Source organism: Mytilus galloprovincialis, chromosome 7, assembly GCF_965363235.1.
Source record: "Mytilus galloprovincialis chromosome 7, xbMytGall1.hap1.1, whole genome shotgun sequence".
NCBI lineage: Eukaryota > Metazoa > Mollusca > Bivalvia > Mytilida > Mytilidae > Mytilus > Mytilus galloprovincialis.
This window is the reverse complement of record NC_134844.1, coordinates 89,766,824-89,782,747: the sequence shown is the minus strand read 5'-3', so window position 1 is coordinate 89,782,747 and position 15,924 is coordinate 89,766,824. Positions and strand designations below refer to the sequence as shown.

Here is a 15,924-nt window from a genome sequence, read left to right as displayed (position 1 = left end):
AGCTTTCAATGAAGCTTTTTGACAAGTTTTTACATGATTTTCTTTTGTAGACTGCCATGTCAAAGACATTCCCAGAAGTTACTCCTGACACCCAATCACAGGACCTTGCAGCACCACTTGTTGGAGGTAATCATCTTATATTAATTATTCAGATACTGGCTGAAATGATAATTACTTGTTTCTAATATATGTAAACCTTGCAGTGTCTGCTTATAATGACTGTACTATCACTCCTAATGGTTCATCTTAAAAGGCAATCATCTAATGTTAATATTATATATACTGGCTGGAATGAGTTATAGTTACTTATTTTTAATCACTGTGTATCATCGCCACCGGAAATTGGGTACTACCGAAGCGGAGAGAAATAGAAAAAAAAGTAAACAAGTCAAGAATTCATTCAATTTAAAGCATTTCCACTCATTTGATGAGGGTGCCGCTTGAGAAATGATTTTCTGATATATAATTCTTTAAATTATTAGGCCGATAAGTACAAAATTAATACAAGATTTTGTGTAATTCTCCAAAACTTGCCACTTAGTACCGGAAAATTTTGAGGTCTATCGTCCTCTGTCGCCCCATTCTCAAGATATTGAACTGTTTTTCATTATTTTTCCAGACACGTTTTTAGATTATTATAGTGTGGCATCATATTTACTGAAATTGGTTGTCAAAAAGATGTATTTTAAAGAATATAGACCATAAAAAATAAAGTCTAGGGTACGGCAACTTGCTCGTGTTGACAAATTTACTGTATGGCAACTTGTTTTCAACTGTATGGCAACTTGCTAATTTTAGAATAGTTATTTACCGTCTTTTTAAAGAAAATATAGTATTAAGTTCAAATAGCTAAGGTTTGTTGTTTTTTTTTTTTTTGGGGGGGGGGGGGGGTACCTTTTTATGTTAAACTGTTTTTGTCCTTTTCAAGGTTTAAATTTGTTTAAAACTGTTATTTGACTGATAAATTTTAACTGTTTACTGTTTTGACCCACTGTCTGTAATCTGTCTTGTTAAAATTGTCAAATTTGTTAACTGTTTATTTGAAATTGAGATTCCTGTTATTTGTTACTTAATACTTAAAGGGTTCACTGTTTTTGACATTATTTTCTCTGTTAACTGATCTTAACAGTTATTTACAAGAATCACATTAAAATTTGCTGTCCATCTCTTTCTTTACGTTGCTTCCGCAAAGGAGTAACATAAACAGCATATATGTAACTGTACTGGTCTGACACTCATAAATTTTAAACACTGTCTTTCCCTTCCTTCCTAATAAATAACGCTTAATATTTGAGTTATGCATGTGTATATTTATGGAAAGAGAATCGTCCATAATTTTGATTTCCAATAGTAATAATGGTGAAATATAATCTCTCTTTTTTTGTGTGACCATGGCAACAATCAGCATTTATTTGATACCAAATATTGCAAAATAGGGGGTTGAACATGTCACAAAGATCTCAAAAATTTGGTCCAAACGAAAATTTCAAGCAATAAGAGTGATACCTTTCCTGGAACCATAGACATATATCTATCAAGAGGTAAAAAAATCATATGTATTTCTGCTGTTTTTCCATAAAATTGAATTGAAAAGATCGAGCCTCAAATCTTTTTTGAAAAACAATACAAAAATTCTAAATCTATGGCGTTACGGATAGGAACGTATGGACGGTCAAACTGAAAGATGGCTTATAAAACATGTTAAAAACAATCTAAATGTTCATATAAACCCACTAGGAAGGCTATATTATTATTCAACTATCTCAAAATCAATTCAATTGTACAAAAACTTTCATATTTAAAAAATTCACCATGGCTATAATGCGAAACTAAACTTGTAACTGTGTATTGGTATACCCTGAAGCTGTCTCCTAAGTGAGCAATCATTTAACTACAAAAAGGGGGTAGAAGTTCAATGTTTGTTTCTTGAAACATATAAATGAACCAAAATTTTAAAAAGGAAATAAATACAAGACTATCTAGCAAAGGTTACGGACTCAAGTTGGGTCATGCAGGTGCAACAAATGCGGCAGTGTTAAACATGTTAAGGGATATTTCATGCCCTTCTTTATACGGCTAACCAATGTAGTTATTTCTGGCTTCTATTTGTAATGTATCCAAAACGTGAAAAGGAAAGGCCACTTCTTATCCAGCTAACATCCTGGTCAGTTCTATGATGAAAATAATTCAGATGTATATGGAATGTTTGATAAGTTATATTGACCAAAAGTACCTAGACGGAATTTTCAAAAATAAAGTACCTTTTCAATTTGTAATGCGTAAAATAACTGAACAGTGTGGCCTGGTAGAAGAGGCCGAAAAATGAGGACTTGGTTCTCAAATTGATGTCAAATTTACTAGTCTAAGACTTCAGAAATGTAAAGATGGACCAAGGCTTTTTTTTATATCAGCTCAGAGTTCTTAATTGGGACTTGGAGATGAAAGAGTGCTTCAACTTGTGACACCTTACATGTTACTTTCTGATTTATACACTGGTTTTGATGATTTAAAAAAAAATACTATTAAACCTTCGTTATTCCTTTTAATAAAATCATGTAAGCAATGAGTCGTATGCATACCCTGACTGATCTGACCTGACGATAACCCAAGTTTGCTATGACTGATTGACATAAAACATTTACTCAACAATATACATAACCAGAAGAAACTTCCCCCTTACCGAAAAAAGCCCTGCGGCAAACATTTGCCACAAGCTTGCAGCAAATGTTTGCTGCAAACTTGCCGCAACCATTTTACCATGCAAATGAAGTTTACGGCAAGCTTGCTGCAAACATAATTATGCAAATTAGATTTGCCGCAAGCTTGCGGCAATTGTTTGTTGCAAACTTGCAGGAACTACACATATACTTATGTCATGTGTGAAGACACATTCAATTTATCTCTTTCAAAAATTACACAGCAACATTTTTAAAAAGTCAATTCCTGTCTTTACACAAAGTGTCATTGGAAGAATTCTTGCAAAGATTTAAGGAAATACATACTAGTACATGCATTTGAGTTTTGAAAAAGGGACAGGAGTCATTCTCAAATGACATATAATATACCTGTATTAAAAAATGAACAAGGTTAAATCTCAAATGTGTATTGAGACTATAAAGCTAGGTAATAATTGCATTACAGAATTTAACTTAATCTTAATAAACATGATCATGATGGTGCAGTACATCAGTTACAAATTCAAACTTATAATGGCTTAAGTTTTTGAATAACACATACATGTATATATAGTTGCTTACTTAATTATGTATGATGATAACATTAATAATTTCATTAAAACATGAAGTTCTATGAATCATTTGTACTTACAAAATTTCATACTGATTATCCCATATTATTGAAGCAAAATGCCTCCTTGATCTCTGATATATGTGAAATGCATTTCCAAACACAACCAACATGACCTAGCCACAATTTCAAATTGTTAGCATCCAGAAAGTGCCAACTAGGCCTGCCCAGTCAATATTGTGTAATGCCTGCAATGTTCTGGCAAACATATAGAATGGTCAAAGTTTTCTGCAATCTTGCGGCAAACATATAGAATGGTCAAAGTTTTCTGCAATCTTGCGGCAAACATATAGAATGGTTAAAGTTTTCTGCAATCTTGCGGCAAACATTCTTTATTATTTTAAACTTTCTGGCAATCTTACGGCAAACATTGATGTTTCTGCAAACTTGCCGCAAGCTTGCAGCAATGTTTGCCGGAAGTTTGCAGCTAGCGGCAAACATCTGCAAACACTATTTTCTGTGTTCCTGCAAACAATTCAGTTTCATAAGGGGGCCCTTTTGCTGTTTAAAGCATTTTCGATTATTCATGACATAGCCGAGTCCTTTTTCTTGGAGTCAACCACTCCACGGTCTGATTTTCCATCCGTTCAATTGTCTGTCCATGTGTCAATAAAAAATATGGTACTTCCGTGTGTATTCTGAAAATTAGTCAGCTTTTTAAAAGATTCCTTATGGAGCTTGGCATTTCTGCGACTTTGTACAGTGGTTTTCAAATTTTTGAATACATTGAAGATATGCACTTCCCCTTTTCATTGCTTTTGGAATCGTTTGGAAAAAAGGGTAAATTAAAGTTGCTGTTAACTCTTATCAGCATTTAAAATGTGTTGTTAACTGTTTTTGCCAAAATCAAGGTGTTGTTAACATGTTAACGGACCCCACCCCCTTCTAATTATGCATTAGATAAAATGCATTAGATAGAAATACCATTTGCTTGACAGCATTTAAGATGTATACAAATTATATATTTTCAAAAAGAAACTGACAAGAAAATTAATTCGAAATGCAATTCACGATTTGTTTCTCCTTACTTTCGGTGAAAACAAAGTATTTTCTTAATTTTTCTTTTTACAAATGAATTGTTTCAGAAATTAAAATAATTAAACAATTTTATGTGTCTGTCCGAATTCTCGATTCTGTGGTTGTCGTTGCTTCATCTCTATCTTATTCCTTGTTTTCCTAAATTGTTTTGTTATGAGTTAGGCCGTTAGTTTTCTTGTTGAGTCCTTCCACATTTTTCGGTTGGTGCTTTTTATAGCCGACTATAAGGTACGAGTTTTCGTTGTTGAAGGCCGTACGATAGCATATAATTGCTTACAAACACTTTATTTGATCCTGATGGATAGTTATCTTTTTTGCTATCATACCACATCTCCACTGTTTTTATCTAAAAACAGATAGCACCAACAAAAGATGAATGGACGGTTTATTTTACTGAACTTACAAAATTTCACCCTAACAACAAATAAGACAACAGTCGTTAGTAGTATAACGATCTATGGATGTATTTAGGATAATATGGTTGAAAAAAAAACTTTTCGTACAAAATCGAAAAGCGGTACTCAAAGAGGCCTTCTGAACTGAATTAACGGCATATATTGATAACATTTGATAAGTAAGACATTTTGTATATTTGTAAGCCTGTAAAGCGTTGATATCAACAAAATATCGTCACTTGATATTATCTAAACTATTAATTTCCTCAAAATTATAAGATATTGCTAGACGCCGTACAGACAAAAGTTGTTATTTTGCAATTCGCCGTACAACGTCCTGCAATTCGCCGTACAACAAACAAACAATGTTTTTGTCCATATTCTTTAAAAAACATGTTTTTGACAACAAATTTCGGTAAATATGATGCCACACTATAATAATCTAAAAAAGTGTCTGGGAAAATAATGAAAACCAGTTAAATATCTTGAGAATGGGACGACAGAGGACGATCGACCTCGAAATTTTCCGGTACTAAGTGGCAAGTTTTGGAGTATTACACAAAATCTTGTATTAATTTTGTACTTATCGGCCTAATAATTTAAAGAATTATATATCAGAAAATCATTTCTCAAGCGGCACCCTCATCAAATGAGTGGCAATGCTTTAAATTGAATAAATTCTGAACTTGTTTACTTTTTTTTCTATTTTTCTCCGCTTCGGTAGTACCCAATTTCCGGTGGCGATGATACACAGTGTTAATATATTTAAACCTTGATATATGCCCATAATGTTAAAACAATAAAAACAAATAATGGGAAAACTTAAGTTGGCTATTAGTGAAGGTTGATTGATTACAGATCACATTGACCTTAAAATAAATTCCTCTCATTCTCATCCGTTTTATTCTTCCCTCAACCTGCTGATTACAGATCATATTAAACTTAAAATAGACTTCTCTCGTTCTCATTCGATTTATTCTTTCCTCCACCTTTTGATTACAGATCATATCAACCTTAAAATAAACTTATTTTATCCTCATCCGATTTATTCTTTCCTCAACCTGCTGATTACTAATCATATCACCTTAAAATAAACTTATCTTATTCTCATCCAATTTATTCTTTCCACACTTTAATAAAGGATTTAAAACAGCTTTAAGGGTGGTTAGAATTTTGGTGTAGATATTATAATTTTTCAATTGGTTTTGTGAAACATTTAATATGTAAGATATTTTCTTTTTGAAATCTCTGTCCTTTATACGTTTCTAAGTCTAGAAATTTCAAACTTTGTCTGTCAATTTCATAGGTAAATTGCAGTAGGTTGTGGTTTGTGTTTGCTATTTCGAAAAGAAGTTTAACTTCTTCCGTAGTACCTTGAAATAAAATATATCCATCATCTTGCATACATTTATCAAATAATATTTTATTTTTGTGTGGACAGATATTTAGAATTTTATTTATTTGTTGGTATTATGGCTATATCTGAGATTTGAGGACTTGCTACATGTCCTTGGCTAGCTCTTATAATTTGCCTGTAACATTTTTTGTTGAAGGTAATTCATTATTAAGGAGAATTAAGTTCATGAAAACAATAAATCTACAAATACTTAACATGCTTGAGCATAGCAAATTAATGTGGGCAATTAAATACTGATCTTAGATAAGAAATAAATGTGCAAGTTTCACCCTATGACATACCTCCCCAATTAGCTGTGGCGTCCCGACACACCAAAACACTCTTACTCATACATGGTATATATATACATACACAATATTATATTTTTTTCTTTTTTTTTAACACATTTAAACAAATTCACAGTCTATGCATTGTTCTCATTTGAAATATGAAAGTCATTTATAATTGCAAAATCTTTAATAGCGTCCTCTTTTACCCACTGGGTCTCACCATTCTCAAACTGTACAAAATAATGTTTTTCTAACCTCTTAGACTCATTTCGTGATCGCATTGTATCTTAAAATTTCACCATTGTATTGTCACTATTTTCAATTTGATTAATGTTCGGAACAACGGAGTCTCTTGTATACTTTCGTACAACGAAGTAAGTGATCAATCCAAAAGTAATAAACGTGTCCCAATCAAGCTAGTGTCCACTAACATCCATTTGATAACATTGCGGTTAATGTTCCGTTAAACGTTCCAATAAACCATCTGTTTCAGGATGGTATGCTGTTCTATAATTTTACAAAATTCTTTCATACGGCTTGATCGAAAGTTTTTAACTGTCTTGGAGCCCCATGACCACAAACAACTTCTATAAAATATTTTCATTTAACAAAATAAAATTATTTCCTAAAACTACGTTGCATGAAAATTCACACAGAATATCTAATCCTATAATACATGGATACAAACAATTTCTAGCTACATTAACATTATAGTTACACAAAATAACATTTGTTTTCCAATGATTTCAATTATTATCACCATACATACATTATTTAACAAAACACTGACTGTTGATTCCGTATCAACTAACATTAGGTTCTTTTCACATTTACTCATCATCCTCTGATTTTGGCTACACAAAACTTCTCGGATTTGCATAACATGTAGTACCATTTTACATTAGAACATCTGAAATAACCTTGGCGAGAGAAGACTTTTCAGTACTAATTTTCACATCATTTAGAACAGACGAATTTCCAAAATTTCTATTTCCTCATTTTCATTTTCATCATCTGAAATAACCTTCATTCAGAACAGATGTCGCGACAGACGAATTTCCAAATTTTCATTTCCACATACTTTAGAAGGATTCTTTCCCTTTCCTTTACAACATCTGACATAAGCTTCATTCAGAACAGACGTCGCGACAGACGAATTTCCAAAAAATTATATTCAGTAGTAAATTCCACATCATTCAGAACAGACGTCGCGATAGACGAATTTCCGAAATTTCCACATTCAAAAACTTAAGGATTCATTTCGTTTTCTGCTGCCTTCCCTCCTTTTAAGGAAGCAACTTCTAGTTTCTCGACATATATGAAGAATTCTTCATCAAATATTCTCTCCATGTGTCCAACTTTCATATAGAAGTTGCAAATTGGCCTACTGTCTGATTCGCGTAGATTTCTTTTACTTTCAAATTAACGTCCTCTCCTTTGTCTTCTCAACAGACTCAAGTGTATAAAACTATTCTCAATTTTTTTTCAAAAACACCTCTTCCTCTCTGCATTGCCAACATTTTCATTTTTTTCAGATCTTTGATGTTTTCTTCCAAAAAGTTATTGTTGCATTCCTCTCTTCCGATATATTTCTTCTTAGTCGTCCTTTTGGTAGCATATTGCAGATTTATCAGTTAAAGTCCAAAATGTTCAATTAAAATCCAAAATAAATCCCGTTGCTAGCCACCATAATGTCACGGAGCTCTTCTAAGGCACTGGCTTTAAAAACTCAGGTTCATACATACATATTTATTATGTACAAGGTCACATATATACACTTTCATTACATTACATTGTTACATGTAATATAAAGACACGTCCATTCTCTATCTATAATCACTAACTATCTTCAATCCTGTCGAATCTCAATATTCACTAAGTTTTATTATTGCCAAGGCCCTGGCTACTTTCATGACTTTCTCACACGTTAAATCGTCATTTATCTCCAGATCACAAGTAAAAGGACAGAATATAAACAAACAGAAACATGAATTATAAGGCTTCTAATTAGAAACGATTACAGTTAAAACACAGCTGCATCATACAATAAATTTAACGGCCAATCAGACAGTCTCCTAAAGTTCATGAAAACAATAAATCTACAAATACTTAACACGCTTGAGCATAGAAAATTAATGTGGGCAATTAAATACTGATCTTAGATAAGAAATAAATGTGCAAGTGTCACCCTATGACAATAGTGTTGATATTGGCGTTAAACACCAATCAACCAATGAATCAATCACCGAAAATTTAAGATGGATACTATCAATAGTTATAAAGCAAAATCTCTTTTAACACATGTCGATGATGCTTCATTAGTGTATTTTTGGCGTAATACCACAAATTCATAGTACGTCACATCCGGTTGCATACAGATTTTACAGTTGTAGATAATTTATACTACATGTCATTGCATTAAAAGAATTCTGGATCATACACATATATCGTGGGTGTTTCAAAGCACCATTTTTAGCTCACCTGACCTGAAAGGTCAAGTGAGCTTTTCTCATCACTTGGCGTCCGTCGTCCGTAAACTTTTACAAAAATCTTCTCCTCTGAAACGACTGGGCCAAATTCTACCAAACTTGGCCACAATCATCCTTGGGGTATCTAGTTTAAAAAATGTGTGGCGTGACCCGTCAAACCAACCAAGATGGCCGCCATAGCTAAAAATAGAAGATAGGGGTAAAATGCAGTTTTTGGCTTATAACTCAAAAACCAAAGCATTTAGAGCAAATCTGACAAGGGGTAAAATGGTTGATCAGGTCAAGATCTATCTGCCATGAAATTTTCAGACAAATAAGACAACCTGTTGTTGGGTTGCTGCCTGTGAAATGGTAATTTTAAGGAAATTTTGCAGTTTTTGGTTATTATCTTGAATACTATTATAGATAGAGATAAACTGTAAACAGCAATAATGTTCAGCAAAGTAAGACCTACAAATAAGTCAACATTACCAAAATTGTCAGTTGACCGCTTAAGGAGTTATTGCCCTTTATAGTCAATTTTTAACAACTTTTCGTCATTTTTTGTAACTTTTCTAAAAATCTTCTTCTCCAAAATTACTTTGCCAAATTTAACCAAACTTGGCCACAATTATCATTGTGGTTTATAGTTTAAAAAATGTGTCCGATGACCCATCCTACCAAACAAAATGGCCGACATGGCTAAAATTAGAACATAGTGGTAAAATGCAGTTTTTGCTTTATATCTTTGAAACTAAGACATTTAGGGCAAATCTTTCAAGATTTAAATGTCCATCATAATAAGATAAATCCCCTCACAAATTTTGAGTTGAATCGGACAACCTGTTGTTGGGTTGCTGCCCAAAAATTGGTGATTTTAAGGAAATTTTGCAGTTTTTGGTTATTATCTTGAATACTATTATAGATAGAGATAAACTGTAAACAGCAATAATGTTCAGCAAAGTAAGATCTACAAATAAGTCAGCAGGATCAAAATTGTCAGAGGACCCCTTAAGGAGTTATTGCCCTTTATAGTCAATATTGAACAACTTTTCGTCATTTTTGTAACTTGTATAAAAATCTTTTCTAAAACGACTTGGCCAAATTTAACCAAACTTTGCCACAATCATAATACTAGGGTATCTATTTTTAAAAAAAGTGTCAAATGACCCCGCCTACCAACGAAGATGGCCGACATCAGTAAACACATTAACAGGTGAGCGACACAGGCTCTTGAGAGCCTCTAATTTTTATTTGGTGTTTCTATAGAATATTTTAGAAACTTGAAGTAACACAATTGGTTAATAAAGCTTGTACATGTTGTACACGGGTAAAACAGAGGTGAACATTTTATTGGTTAATTTCCAGTGATGGTTATTTTCTTATATGCAATGAAATGTTATTTGAAATTTCGTCTATAGTACTGGAGAGGATCAAACTTAACGCATGCCAAGTATTTCTTTATCATGTTTATTTGAAAAAAAGATAAATTTTGCACATTTGTTTTTTAAAAGTGCAAATTTTACAAAGACTAATTGGGTAAAATGTAAAGTGGTATTTCACCTTAACATGCTTAAGATTATAAATTATGAAGTATATTTGGGAATGCAGTTTTTATACGACCGCAAAATTTTAAAAAATTTTCGTCGTATATTGCTATCACGTTGGCGTCGTCGGCGTCGTCGTCGTCGTCGTCGTCTTCGTCGTCGTCGTCCGAATACTTTTAGTTTTCGCACTCTAACTTTAGTAAAAGTGAATGGAAATCTATGAAATTTTAACACAAGGTTTATGACCATAAAAGGAAGGTTGGTATTGATTTTGGGTGTTTTGGTTCCAACATTTTAGGAATTAGGGGCCAAAAAGGGCCCAAATAAGCATTTTCTTGGTTTTCGCACTATAACTTTAGTTTAAGTTAATAGAAATCTATGAAATTTTGACACAAGGTTTATAACCACAAAAGAACGGTTGGGATTGATTTTGGGAGTTTTGGTTTCAACAGTTTAGGAATTAGGGGCCAAAAAAGGGCCCAAATAAGCATTATTCTTGGTTTTCGCACAATAACTTTAGTTTAAGTAAATAGAAATCAATGAAATTTAAATACAATGTTAATGACTACAAAAGGAAGGTTGGTATTGATTTTGGGAGTTTAGGTCCCAACAGTTTAGGAATTAGGGGCCAAAAAGGGACCCAAATAAGCATTTTTCTTGGTTTTCGCACCATAACGTTAGTATAAGTAAATAGAAATCTATGAAATTTAAACACAAGGTTTATGACCATAAAAGGAAGGTTGGTATTGATTTTGGGAGTTTTGGTCCCAACAGAATAAGGGGCCCAAAGGGTCCAAAATTAAACTTTGTTTGATTTCATCAAAATTGAATAATTGGGGTTCATGATATGCCGAATCTAACTGTCATGACTGTGTATGTAGATTCTTAACTTTTGGTCCCGTTTTCAAATTGGTCTACATTAAGGTCCAAAGGGTCCAAAATTAAACTTAGTCTGATTTTAACAAAAATTGAAATCTTGGGGTTCTTTGATATTCTGAATCCAAAAATGTACTTAGATTTTTTATTATGGGCCCAGTTTTCAAGTTGGTCCAAATCAGGATCTAAAATTATTATATTCAGTATTGTGCAATAGCAAGTCTTTTCAATTGCACAGTATTGCGCAATGGCAAGAAATATCTAATTGCACAATATTGTGAAATAGCAAATTTTTTTTTAATTAGAGTTATCTTTCTTTGTCCAGAATAGTAAGCAAGAAATATCTAATTGCAAAATATTGTGCAATAGCAAGATTTTTTTTTAATTGGAGTTATCTTTCTTTGTCCTTTGTTATATACAATATACAATGTATATTCACTTTTTACTACCAACTGATAAATTAAAATAATCTTAACCATTCAGTGATAACAAGCAGTTTTTTTATATCTTAATATTTTATGATGTATTTAAATGAGTAGTTATTGTTGCAAACTCCATTAGAAATTTTAATTGAGATTAGTTTTGGAATAAGGGAAAGGGGGATGTGATAAAAAAAATTGGGTTCAATTTTTATACGACCGCAAATTTTGAAAAAATTTTCGTCGTATATTGCTATCACGTTGGCGTCTGCGTCGTCGTCGTCGTCGTCGTCGTCGTCGTCGTCTGGCGTCCGAATACTTTTAGTTTTCGCACTCTAACTTTAGTAAAAGTGAATGGAAATCTATGAAATTTTAACACAAGGTTTATGACCACAAAAGGAAGGTTGGTATTGATTTTGGGAGTTTTGGTCCCAACATTTTAGGAATTAGGGGCCAAAAAGGGCCCAAATAAGCATTTTCTTGGTTTTCGCACTATAACTTTAGTTTAAGTTAATAGAAATCTATGAAATTTTGACACAAGGTTTATGACCACAAAAGAACGGTTGGGATTGATTTTGGGAGTTTTGGTCTCAACAGTTTAGGAATTAGGGGCCAAAAAAGGGCCCAAATAAGCATTATTCTTGGTTTTCGCACAATAACATTAGTTTAAGTAAATAGAAATCAATGAAATTTAAACACAATGTTAATGACTACAAAAGGAAGGTTGGTATTGATTTTGGGAGTTTAGGTCCCAACAGTTTAGGAATTAGGGGCCAAAAAGGGACCCAAATAAGCTTTTTTCTTGGTTTTCGCACCATAACTTTAGTATAAGTAAATAGAAATCTATGAAATTTAAACACAAGGTTTTTGACCATAAAAGAAAGGTTGGGTTTGATTTTGGGAGTTTTGGTCCCAACATAATAAGGGGCCCGAAGGGTCCAAAATTAAACTTTTGTTTGATTTCATCAAAATTGAATAATTGGGGTTCTTTGATATGCTGAATCTAACTGTCATGACTGTGTATGTAGATTCTTAACTTTTGGTCCCGTTTTCAAATTGGTCTACATTAAGGTCCAAAGGGTCCAAAATTAAACTTAGTTTGATTTTGACAAAAAATGAATCAGTTAGGTTCTTTGATATGCTGAATCTAAAAATGTACTTAGATTCTTGATTATTGGCCCAGTTTTCAAGTTGGTCCAAATCGGGGTCCAAAATTAAACTTTGTTTGATTTCATCAAAAATTGAATAAATGGGGTTCTTTGATATACCAAATCTAACTGTGTATGTAGATTCTTCATTTTTGGTCCTGTTTTCAAATTGGTCTACACTAAAGTCCAAAGGGTCCAAAATTAAACTTAGTCTGATTTTAACAAAAATTGAAATCTTGAAGTTCTTTGATATGCTGAATCCAAAAATGTACTTAGATTTTTTATTATGGGCCCAGTTTTCAAGTTGGTCCAAATCAGGATCTAAAATTATTATATTAAGTATTGTGCAATAGCAAGTCTTTTCAATTGCACAGTATTGCGCAATGGCAAGAAATATCTAATTGCACAATATTGTGAAATATCAAATTTTTTTTTAATTAGAGTTATCTTTCTTTGTCCAGAATAGTAAGCAAGAAATATCTAATTGCAAAATATTGTGCAATAGCAAGATTTTTTTTTAATTGGAGTTATCTTTCTTTGTCCAGAATCAACTTAAATCTTTGTTATATACAATATACAATGTATATTCACTTTTTACTACCAACTGATAAATTAAAATAATCTTTACCATTCAGTGATAACAAGCAGTTTTTTTACATCTTAATATTTTAAGATGTATTTAAATGAGTAGTTATTGTTGCAAACTCCATTAGAAATTTTAATTGAGATTAGTTTTGGAATAAGGGAAAGGGGGATGTGATTAAAAAAATTGGGTTCAATTTTTATACGACCGCAAAATTTGAAAAATTTTTCGTCGTATATTGCTATCACGTTGGCGTCGGCGTCGGCGTCGGCGTCGGCGTCGTCGTCGTCGTCGTCGTCCTGCGTCCGAATACTTTTAGTTTTCGCACTCTAACTTTAGTAAAAGTGAATGGAAATCTATGAAATTTTAACACAAGGTTTATGACCACAAAAGGAAGATTGGTATTGATTTTGGGAGTTTTGGTCCCAACATTTTAGGAATTAGGGGCCAAAAAGGGCCCAAATAAGCATTTTCTTGGTTTTCGCACTATAACTTTAGTTTAAGTTAATAGAAATCTATGAAATTTTGACACAAGGTTTATGACCACAAAAGAACGGTTGGGATTGATTTTGGGAGTTTTGGTTTCAACAGTTTAGGAATTAGGGGCCAAAAAAGGGCCCAAATTAGCATTATTCTTGGTTTTCGCACAATAACTTAAGTTTAAGTAAATAGAAATCAATGAAATTTAAACACAATGTTAATGACTACAAAAGGAAGGTTGGTATTGATTTTGGGAGTTTAGGTCCCAACAGTTTAGGAATTAGGGGCCAAAAAGGGACCCAAATAAGCATTTTTCTTGGTTTTCGCACCATAACGTTAGTATAAGTAAATAGAAATCTATGAAATTTAAACACAAGGTTTATGACCATAAAAGAAAGGTTGGTATTGATTTTGGGAGTTTTGGTCACAACAGAATAAGGGGCCCAAAGGGTCCAAAATTAAACTTTGTTTGATTTCATCCAAATTGAATAATTGGGGTTCTTTGATATGCCGAATCTAACTGTCATGACTGTGTATGTAGATTCTTAACTTTTGGTCCCGTTTTCAAATTGGTCTACATTAAGGTCCAAAGGGTCCAAAATTAAACTTAGTTTGATTTTGACAAAAAATGAATCAGTTAGGTTCTTTGATATGCTGAATCTAAAAATGTACTTAGATTCTTGATTATTGGCCCAGTTTTCAAGTTGGTCCAAATCGGGGTCCAAAATTAAACTTTGTTTGATTTCATCAAAAATTGAATAAATGGGGTTCTTTGATATACCAAATCTAACTGTGTATGTAGATTCTTCATTTTTGGTCTTGTTTTCAAATTGGTCTACACTAAAGTCCAAAGGGTCCAAAATTAAACTTAGTCTGATTTTAACAAAAATTGAAATCTTGGGGTTCTTTGATATGCTGAATCCAAAAATGTACTTAGATTTTTAATTATGGGCCCAGTTTTCAAGTTGGTCCAAATCAGGATCTAAAATTATTATATTAAGTATTGTGCAATAGCAAGTCTTTTCAATGGCACAGTATTGCGCAATGGCAAGAAATATCTAATTGCACAATATTGTGAAATAGCAAATTTTTTTTTAATTAGAGTTATCTTTCTTTGTCCAGAATAGTAAGCAAGAAATATCTAATTGCAAAATATTGTGCAATAGCAAGATTTTTTTTTAATTGGAGTTATCTTTCTTTGTCCAGAATCAACTTAAATCTTTGTTATATACAATATACAATGTATATTCACTTTTTACTACCAACTGATAAATTAAAATAATCTAACCATTCATGATAACAAGCAGTTTTTTTTACATCTTAATATTTTATGATGTATTTAAATGAGTAGTTATTGTTGCAAACTCCATTAGAAATTTTAATTGAGATTAGTTTTGGAATAAGGGAAAGGGGGATGTGATAAAAAAAATTGGGTTCAATTTTTCTCATTTGAAATTTCATAAATAAAAAAGAAAATTTCTTCAAACATTTTTTTGAGAGGATTAATATTCAACAGCATAGTGAATTGCTCTAAGAGAAAACAAAAATTTTAAGTTCATTAGAACACATTCATTCTGTGTCAGAAACCTATGCTGTGTCAACTATTTAATCACAATCCAAATTTAGAGCTGAATCCAGCTTGAATGTTGTGTCCATACTTGCCCCAACCGTTCAGGGTTCAACCTCTGCGGTCATATAAAGCTACGCCCTGCGGAGCATCTGGTTGGAGTTGAGGTCACAACAGTTTATGAATTAGGGGCCAAAAAGGGGCCCAAATAAGCATTATTTTTGGTTTTTGCACCATAACTTTAGTATAAGTAAATAGAAATCTATGAAATTTAAACACAAAGTTTATGACCATAAAAGGAAGGTTGGGTTTGATTTTGGGAGTTTTGGTCCTAACAGTTTAGGAATAAGGGGCCCAAAGGGTCCAAAATTGAACTTTGTGTGATTTCATCAAAAATTGAATAATTGGGGT

General features: G+C 32.5%; 1 protein-coding gene across 1 annotated transcript in view; it reads left to right on the top strand.

Annotated features, from left to right (window-relative positions):
• The window catches only part of LOC143083960 (uncharacterized), a 292,090-nt gene that overhangs the window by 249,175 nt on the left and 26,991 nt on the right, over positions 1-15,924 (top strand). Inside the window, exon 3 of the mRNA XM_076260377.1 lies at positions 51-126. Coding sequence (XP_076116492.1) covers positions 51-126 — 76 coding nt within the window. The remainder of the gene's footprint in view (positions 1-50; positions 127-15,924) is intronic.